The sequence below is a fragment of the Atta colombica genome, unplaced genomic scaffold, assembly GCF_001594045.1.
Source record: "Atta colombica isolate Treedump-2 unplaced genomic scaffold, Acol1.0 scaffold119, whole genome shotgun sequence".
Lineage (NCBI taxonomy): Eukaryota > Metazoa > Arthropoda > Insecta > Hymenoptera > Formicidae > Atta > Atta colombica.
Window position 1 is genome coordinate 239,344 of NW_017259205.1, and position 9,775 is coordinate 249,118.

Consider the following 9,775-nt stretch of genomic DNA (forward strand, 5'->3'; position numbering starts at 1 on the left):
GCTGATCCGCCGTGCATACTTTTGTCTAATAATTCAGCATCGGTGAACGTTATATCGAGCGATTGGACAGTACCATGGAAAAATAACCGTGCGAAGAGAGAGAGAGAGAGAGAGAGAGAGAGAGAGAGAGAGAGAGAGAGAGAGAGAGATAGAAGAAATATAGTTATATCATTTCTATTCGAAATTATATAGTTTCCTGGAAGAAAAAAAAGAATATCTTCTCAGAGACAAAAAACAAGCAGACGGCTTAAGAATAATGACAATTATAAATTACATCAATGAAAGAGGATTGAAGAAAGGAGAGGAACACTGAGAATTCCCAAAATGACTGTCCGAGAAACATTTGAGGATACGCGAGCTAGTGGTCGGAGCGGGGTGGATATCGACTTCGATGGCCGCGAAAGCCCACGCACGAGCAGCAGCACGAACGGGCTGCGGATGGGGTGGGGTATGGGAGGTAGGTAGGTAGAGAGAAGGTAGATTTCACCTACTTCTCTCTTCCGTACAAACACATATCCGTTTACATACACATACACACACAAGCATACTTGGCGATCACGGTCAGGGTATGCTACGTGTATGTGACATGCACATACACACATGCGCGCGCTCGCGCATACACGCGTACATGAATAGGGGTGCACCGCGCAACCAACTCCAACTCCTGAGAGGGTGAGGGGACAGAGGTTTCGCAGTCACGGTGGCGCCTCCGCAAAATGCTGCGGCGGTTCTTGGCGGTGTTCCTCGACCGGCGCCTTTCACTGTACCTTTGCCACCCGGACATCCCACCGGGGGTCGCACCCGATCTCTCACCCTGCGTGGACCATTCGTGGACACCACGCACGATCTGCCCGTGCGGTTCGAGACGGGAGTGTTACATCGAAGCTCTCAAAGTTCCGCCTAAACGCGTATCGTCGCGTCTCTCTCCCACCCATCTTTCGTCTCCCTTTCTCTTTCTTTCGTTCTCTCGTTTTTTTGCCCGCCCGTTTTCCTCCCGCCATCACTTACCCGGCCGCTACTGACGTCCTGACACGCACTATTCGGTGATTCAGAAACCCACCGGACTCGCTACGACTCGAAACGTGTTCTCTTCGCGGACCAGTCTACTCCGCGGAGACTCGAGTAGTGTGATCTGTGACAGTGATCGCTCACACTCCCCTCTCTTTTTACTGGCTCGAACTCCTCTTCTACCCGCCTGCTTCTACCCGGTGCTCCTTTAAGCGGCACGCATTCTCCGTGCTAGTGATCGACAAGGTTACGCAAGGCAGTCGCAGCAACGTGGTTGCGAGGTGGACCCGGCCGTAACTGAGAATAATATATCGTGTGTCATTATTGGTGTTTCAATCTTGTGATTCAATTTTAATTTGGGCTCTCCTCATCATCGTAGTTTTCATCCCTGTCCCGTTTTAGAATCCCGGTTGTAAATCGGAAATCCATGAATTTGTTAATAGAATAATAAACGTGATTTAGACAGACTTATATACATGATGCGAATGGACTGATGGACCCGCCTGGTTGGCGGGCACAATAATCACGTTTCCGTTGTCGTTCGTTTTTAAATATGATAATATATATAATGATGTCAAGTTTATCATACTATCATGAAACGGTGTGTTGAAAATAATTGGATGTAGGTAATTAATTTCTGATATTTAAGAATTTTTTCAATTGAAGGGATTTTTTTATTATTTTATTATTATATTATATTTTTTTAAATCTCCTTAGTTAATCTATTTGAGCATATGTGTATTTTATTATTAATAATTAAATTTAGGCTTAAATAAATATGTCAATACAATAAAAAAGACTTTCAGAACCAAGTTATTAGTGTATATAAAAATTTATGTTTATTTAAAAAGTAAAATTTATAAATTATAAACGTTTTAATTTACTTATTTTACTATATTATCTTTTTTTACTTTATTATCTTTTAATATACGCAATTAAAAATACATACGCAATCAAAATATACGCGTTCAACATTGAATGATTTAGTGGTCTGTAAACGTTCTGTAAATATTTATTAATCTCCGTAATCAAAAACTTTACATTTAAAGATTTAAATCGCCTTCATATAAAACAGTAATCAAACTGTGATTAAGTAAATATGTTTGGATTATCTAACAGTTTCGAAAAAAATTCTATAATTTTATTCTTTTTGTACTTTAAAATATTCCATTTTAATTATTTTTAATTATTTTTAATTATTGGTCGAAAGATTTTTTTTCGTGAAAATTGAAATCGTCATAGAAACAGAAATTATTGATATTTTTTTTATTTAAAATATTAAATCTAAAAATTGCGAAATAACTCATATTTTTGTTTAATTTGATAGTTCTTGTATTCTCATTAAAAATGTTTCCTTTTCTTTCTTTATATATCTTATATTTTCATTTTTCTGTGTTTGATTTTCAATTCATTTCAATGTGACACAGAATTCAATATTTGATAAGAATAACAAAGAAACGTGATCAAAAATGAACACATCTGATAAAATCAAACGATTTGTGAGCTCATTGACGAATAATAGTGTGCATAACATTTTTTAATATTAAGTGTAGTAAAAAGAAATCCATTATTTTTGCATGAAATTGAATAGAAAAATAATGGATATCTTTTTACTACACCTAATATTTATTCGTTTTCCTAAAAAGATTTCTGATAGAGACAGATAAAGACAAATGACAGATAAAGAATTATATAAATCAACAATTCAATACTATTACTTTTCTTTTAATTGTACGGAAAATTCAAAACTATTTTGAATTATACAGGTTAAAATATATTCAAAAGGATCCAAGTGAGACTTAAAAAATGAAATCAAACCACTTCGGATATCGCCGTGGATTCGTCTGAATATGTCCTAAAAAAAGTTTTCCAAAGAGCATTACATGATAATTGCTTATGATATAATTGAAGATAAGTTTTATTCTTTTTTCCTCTTTTTGATCCACTTTTGTGTCCTAGATTCTTCATCCTTGAGCATCGCGAGAAGATTATTATATTAAATTGATTAAATTTTTAAATAACGGTCACACAAAAAATTATCTTCAACTGATTGTTACGAGTCATTCGAAGTAACGGTGGATAATCTGTGCTTTTGTCTCGTGCTTAATTATTCCGTTGTCGAGCAAATTTCGAAACGCGAAAATTTCTCTTCTCGCAGCGTTTCCCGTGGTATTGCAATGGAATACTTCAATAGCATTGTTGCCAATGTAGTTGTCGTCATTGACAAATGTGTGATAGTGCATCGTGACAGTGAACGATACTGTTAATAAGTGGATGCGTTAAAGGTCCTGCGACGGGTGTGTAGGTGGCACACGGGCTTCGGTGATGGTTAGACGCAACATGCGGGAAGGTACAATAGCGCAAGCCATCACGGCGATCTGCTGGGTCATCGCCAGTTAGCCACTGTACTTTTCTCTCCTTCTCTATCTACATCTAATTCTATGTATATGCAGAATATCCCAAGACTATTATATTTTCTATTAAACAAAGATTCTCAGATGTTGACTTATTCCTAGCTAAGATTTAGAATTTTCTGTATAATTGATGTATTTTCGGAATTTTTATTGACATTCTTTTTTAGCGTATTAATTTGATTTGCTTAAAATATAAACAGCATTTAGAATTTCTCAGGCTGTAATTATGTCTTTCCAAGTTTTCTTACTAAGAAAAAGTCATTTTGAAATAATCTTAGAATCTCTATGGTTTAAAGGAAATGTGATAGCTCTAGAACGTGCTGTATATAGGATGCTCTGTAACAAAAAGGAAGTATATATATATAAGATAACAATATTCTAAAAGCTATTTTAGACCAATAAGCTTTCGTAAATGTATGTTCTAAAGTAAATTATTTCGAAATCATTAAGTAATCTTTTAGTTCTTTGGGAAATGTTTATACCGAGTACTGTTATTAGATTATGCACAATACTAAAAGCCTCTCCCTCTCCCTTTCTTCACTCTTTTTTTCCCTTTTTCTCTCTTTCCTTTTCTCACTTCCTTTTTCCTTTTCCTTTCCCTTATTTTTTATTTTGGCTTTTTTTTTTAATCCTTTCTAGTATAATTGTAGCAATTTTTTATCAATCTCTATTTTTAATCATAAATAAAATATTTAATTTCAAAATCTTATAACATAAATAATATCATACTATTTTTATAATTATAATTATATGGGAAAAATCAATAATTATCTATGCAATAATTTAAGATAATAATTTTTTAGTGTATTTTTTTAAATATATAAAGCATCTTTCCACAAAATAGAGAACTTTGCTATTTAAATGTATTTAAAAATCTTATAATTATAATATTAAAATACTATTATAGGCCTTTTGATAGACAAGAAAATTTGATGATACTAGGAAATTTTGCTAACACATTAGAACGCTTTAGAATATTTGAGAGGAGAATTAGAAAATGTAGAAAAAATTTTTGTTTTTTTTTAAACTTATTTATAGATATATATACACATTCAAATTGTTTTATTTTAAATATTTAATTATTAGTTAAATTTAGTATTTTTAATTAAATGTACATCTCTTAAATATTTTACTAAAAAAAATTGTTAATACAAAATTAGTTTAATTAAGCAAAAATTGTTGTGTAAATTAATTATAAAAGAACTTCTCTTTATTTTTTGCTGTGAAGCTTTGCTTACCAAAACTTTTTAATTTTAAATATTATCTTATCAATCTTTCTCTTCTTGAAATATTCTGTATATAAAAAAAAGTATTTATTAAACATTCACTAGAATATTTTATACAGAGACTTATAAAACTTTATTATCTATTTGAGTAAAATGCGATTTTAATTAATTTCTTTTGATTAGTTAATTTTTTTCAATTAGATTAAATACGCCAAAACTTTAGATAGTATAATTCCGAATTATTCTGTTTATACATATGTATACTTCTCTCTATTGATTCCTCTTATTACTTTTCTTACTATTTAACTTTTTATCTAACTTCTATTCTTTCTCTTCGTCTTTTATTGTGCTAGTTCGTTTTAGAAATTACTTTTAAATCTTCTTTTTATTACTCTATTTTCCTTCTTTTGATCTTGTTCGAAGTAATTGTAAATTGATAATGATTAATAAAATTTTACTAAAATCAAATTAACATCTGTTTTATTTGTACTACTATATATAAATGTTTAGAAACATATTTAAATTTTAAAAAATTTGCTATACTTCAGTTGTCATGGATATAACAATAGTATTGTAAGAGAAAATATTTCGATAAATAGAAAGGACAGTACTTGTCGAATCAATGTATGGATTCGAACTTCGAACAAGGCAATGACCTTTTATTCCTCTTGTTATTTCTCTAGTTACCTACTCTATAGCTCTATTCTGTCACCGCATGCCAAACTAGAGGACCTACCGCTCCGGATTGACCCCTCTGCGAAAAAACAACAAAGAGGCCGCCTCCATGCAACATGCAGATGATCCTGGTTGCTGGCGGGTGAGTCCATCATAGAATCCCGACACACACAGCTATACATACAGTTATACAACACACACATACGCACACACAGACACACTTAAAACACAGAGACATACACGAACGAAGAAACGTATGTATTATACGTATTGGTAGCTTAATTTTCCTGTTATTATTTCCTTTCCCGTAATATTCCTCTTCCTACCCATTGATTCTCTTTTGGATCTTTTTTCGGTGCGATTAATGTTAAATATGGCTGTTTTATTCCAAAAAGAAATTATATTTGACTTAAAAAATTTAATTTTGTATGTGTATTATAATCTGGTTCATATATGTAGAATGTTTAGAAGAAAATTGAATAATTATAGAAGCTATAGATTATTGAATTAGAAACCATCTAATTTTCGCAAAATTTTATTCGATACATTATAAAAATCTTATTTTTTTATGTCATTTTTCCAAGAAACTTGCAAGCTTTTTGAAAACTTTAATTTTGACTAATAACTATTTAAATAATTTCATTGAATGTTACAATCTTCTACTTTTGATAATACGATTTTGAAACGTGTTTTTAAGAGAGTTTGTGTCGATGGGTGGGGCAACACTCCTGGGATCCGCCCTGCCTACAATATTGTATATGATGCAAGGCGTAAAAAGTCCACATGATAAACGATTTTCCAGTTATCACTTGACGTCATGCAATTTTTCCGTTATATTAATTTATCTTGTATTTCACTAAAAACGAAGACCAAAGCATTAACTACTAAATAGTTCAGCGAAAGTTAAACAATATAATGCAAAAAAAAAACTATAATTTGTTTTAAAAAATCTTTAGATCTTTCTCATAAATGAAGATTAAAATTTATGCAAAAAGCTTAAATTATTAGGTGTACAACTTTGCTTCCGCCGTTTTTTTTCCGAAATTCGAGGCTTTATTGTAAAAAACTGGTTATACATTTATGATTCAAAGTATTGTCCATCGCTGGCCACTACTTTCTCCATCTTTCGGGTAGCGTACGAATCCCGCGTCGAAAAAACTGGTCATCTTTTGAAGCTATCCACGAATCGATCCAATTTTTACTTCTTCATAAGACCGGAAGTGCTGGTCAGCCAGGCCGTGTGCCATTGATCGAAACAAAAGAGAGTCAGAGGAAGCAACGTCTGGAGAATATGGCGGGTGGGGTAGGACTTCCCATTTCAACGTTTCCAAGTATGTCTTGACCATTTTCGCAACATGGGGTCGAGCATTGTCATGCTGCAAAATCACTTTATCGTGTCTCTCGTTGTATTGCGGCCGTTTGTCTTTCAATGCTCGGCTCAAACGCATCAATTGCGTTCGATACCGATCGCCTGTGATTGTTTCAGTCGGTTTTAACAGTTAACCAGCCGAGCTGGTCCCACCAAATACAGAGCATGACCTTGGTCAAAATCACCGTTCTTGAAGTTGAAACCACTCAGAACACGTTCTTTCACTAATAGCGGCCTCACCAAGTATTTGAGAGCATTCGATGCTCTCAGCCGCAGATTTCTTCATATTGAAGCAAAAAATTAAAACCTCCCGCAAGTGATGAGAATTTGACTCGTAAACTGACATTTTCAATCGAGAATAACTTTATGATGCAGATACAAATCGACTAATGTTTCTATGAGATTATGTTGACAGATGCCCAAGTTTATTATATGACGTCTATGATCTATTTATTTCGACCACCACTTACCGCTAAAGCCATCTGTAGGAAAACGGCGGAAGCAAAGTTGTATACTTAATATTTAAATATTTATTATTTTTATTGAGTTTCAAAATTTAACAAATTTTTAAATTAATTTTAAATGTATATATTTTAATATTTTTTATCCTTTTTAAAACCTTGTATTTTGATATATTAGAATTTTAATTACGATATTTTTAAATTAAATTTTTGAATTTTTTTTATCTTTATACGATCACTTTCTAAATTCATATTCTAGTATTTTAAATTTGATCATATCTTGAAACATATATTAAATTTCCAATTTAAAAATGTATTAATAATTTGAATTAATAATCCGACTAAATATTCTATTACCTTGGATTATTATTATCTCGGTATTATAGACAGACAACATTACATATCTGAATATCTCAATTGAAGTTAACTGTTTACGATTACAAGATTTATCATGCATATTCACGCTTAGTGTGGTTTAAATAAAAGCGCAATTAAGAATCGATATTTTGACACGCTAAAGTTCGAATTCGAAATACTTAACCCTTCCCTCTGGCAACTAGGATCTTTAAAAACATTATTAGATACTATTGGACACTGCAAAAGATAAATAAAATACAATCCGACTTTCATGATAAAAACTTATTAAAGTTTTGACAAGTATATCAGAATATTTTCAGATTTTTATATTAATCCGGAACAATAAAAAAATTGCATTGATCTTTTTCTAAAAGATCACTATTATTATTGACGGAAGAGTTAATATCTATGTTACTAATAGAGGATTAAGGAGGAAGGATATGAATTGAAATAGAACGAAAAAGAATAGAAAAAAATGAAAGTTGCTATCATTACAAGTATTAATATATATAAAAATATATATAAAATTTTAAAAATCTCTAACATTTACGAAATAATACAATAAGTATTTACGAATTTCGAATATCCGTTAACAGACACAGTTTCTAATTTTATTTTTGTTGTCTGACCCCATCAAGATCAAACTAATAATAAATTAAAATGTATATTTTCGAATTAAATATAAGAAACTCGTTAGTGCTTGTGCTTTTCTATTTTATGTCCATTGTCTCGGCCATATCTGTGACGAATGGTAGCCAGGTGCATTCAAATGCAGATTTCATATATTTCCCTTCACTTATATGTGTTTATATGACATATTTATCCGGTGTTGCTAACCAGCTGTCTGCCACGTGTTGTATGTACCCACATCAATTGAAACATTTATTTTGGCTGTCTCATCTATCATAATTTTATTTTATTTGTCACAAAAAATCTAATAAAAATCATCATATGAAGATTTTAAAAATATTATTTTTCATCATTTGGTTTATGAAAGTGTATTTTTTATTATATAAAATTCTTGCATGAAAATTCAATTAATAAAATAAATACTTCTACTGATTAGTTTTAATTCTACATATTATTCACACAGTATTAAATATCTTTAATTATTAAGGAAGGAATTTAAACTTTATTTTTACATAATTATATTTAGATACATAAATGTATTAATAGTCGAAGTTGTAAATATAATATTTTTTTGTTAAAACATAAGAATATATAACTAAATTTTCAATAATAAGTATGCAATTCAAAATTTACTCGAAAAGAATTGTAAGATCAAAATGACATTTTTATTATATGAGTAATTGACACGATACTTAATGAAATCAATTCAATTTATATATCATTTTGTAACAATGCGTAAATTATGAGAAAGTCTGCACTCGAACTACCCACGTGTCGTTTTCCGAAGTGGGCTATTCTAATTAACATAATGACGGATCTGCCGAAGTTTTAAGGATTATTATAACTTTGCTTGCGCATCGTGTTAATTAAACTTTCTCTGAAATAAATGTGATTTGCAAATAAATGTGGTTTAAATTATATCTCTTGGCTCGAGACTTCATTTTTCGTCGAAAATAATTTGGCACAGTAATAACTCATATAATATACAATTATAAATCAATTAATCAAAGCTCATACACACACGTGTTGCTTTTAAAGTTTTATATTAATCTCTTTATTAGTATATATTTAGTATATATTTTATTAATATAATTGATATTATTTTTACTGACGTTGAATTTTGATGTTTATCATTCGACTGATAATTGTATTGATAATCAGTTCTATCCGTTTCTAATAAATTGTACAATAATCATGTTGATATAAGTGGAATGTTAAAATGCATCAGTATGATGAAGATATCTTCAACAGACTATGAATTTAATATAATTTTCAAAACACATATAGATATATAAGAATATGCGCGCACAATGCATTTTTTTTGGAAAAAAATAACCTCGATTAATAGGTTTGATTGATTGTTTATAACAATCGATTCAATAGATATTTTCTTAATATCCTGTCTTTCTTGGTTTCTTACTTAGGTTTTTTGACAAACTAAAGGACTTCTAAAATCAATTGTTACCATTGAGGACTGCTAATCATAAAATTAAATGAATATGTATTTGTTCTAATGTAATGCATATGTTTTAAAATTTTTCAAAAATTTTGAATTATTAAATTTTTTAATTTTTGTGCAATTATTATTTTTTATATTGAATATTCCTAAATATTACAATATTATGTAATGTTTAT

General features: G+C 30.7%; 1 protein-coding gene across 2 annotated transcripts in view; it reads left to right on the forward strand.

Annotated features, from left to right (window-relative positions):
* Positions 1-3,361: 3,361 nt before the first annotated feature.
* LOC108694211 (potassium voltage-gated channel protein Shaker) overlaps positions 3,362-9,775 on the forward strand; it is a 52,154-nt gene continuing 45,740 nt past the window's right edge. The window contains exons 1-2 of one of the 2 annotated variants that reach the window (XM_018203574.1): positions 3,362-3,413; positions 5,376-5,465. In XM_018203574.1, the coding sequence (XP_018059063.1) occupies positions 5,440-5,465 (26 nt within the window). In that variant the 5' untranslated portion in view covers positions 3,362-3,413; positions 5,376-5,439. Of the gene's footprint in view, positions 3,414-5,365; positions 5,466-9,775 lie in introns of those variants that run through there. The other variant, XM_018203575.1, reaches the window with a different exon arrangement.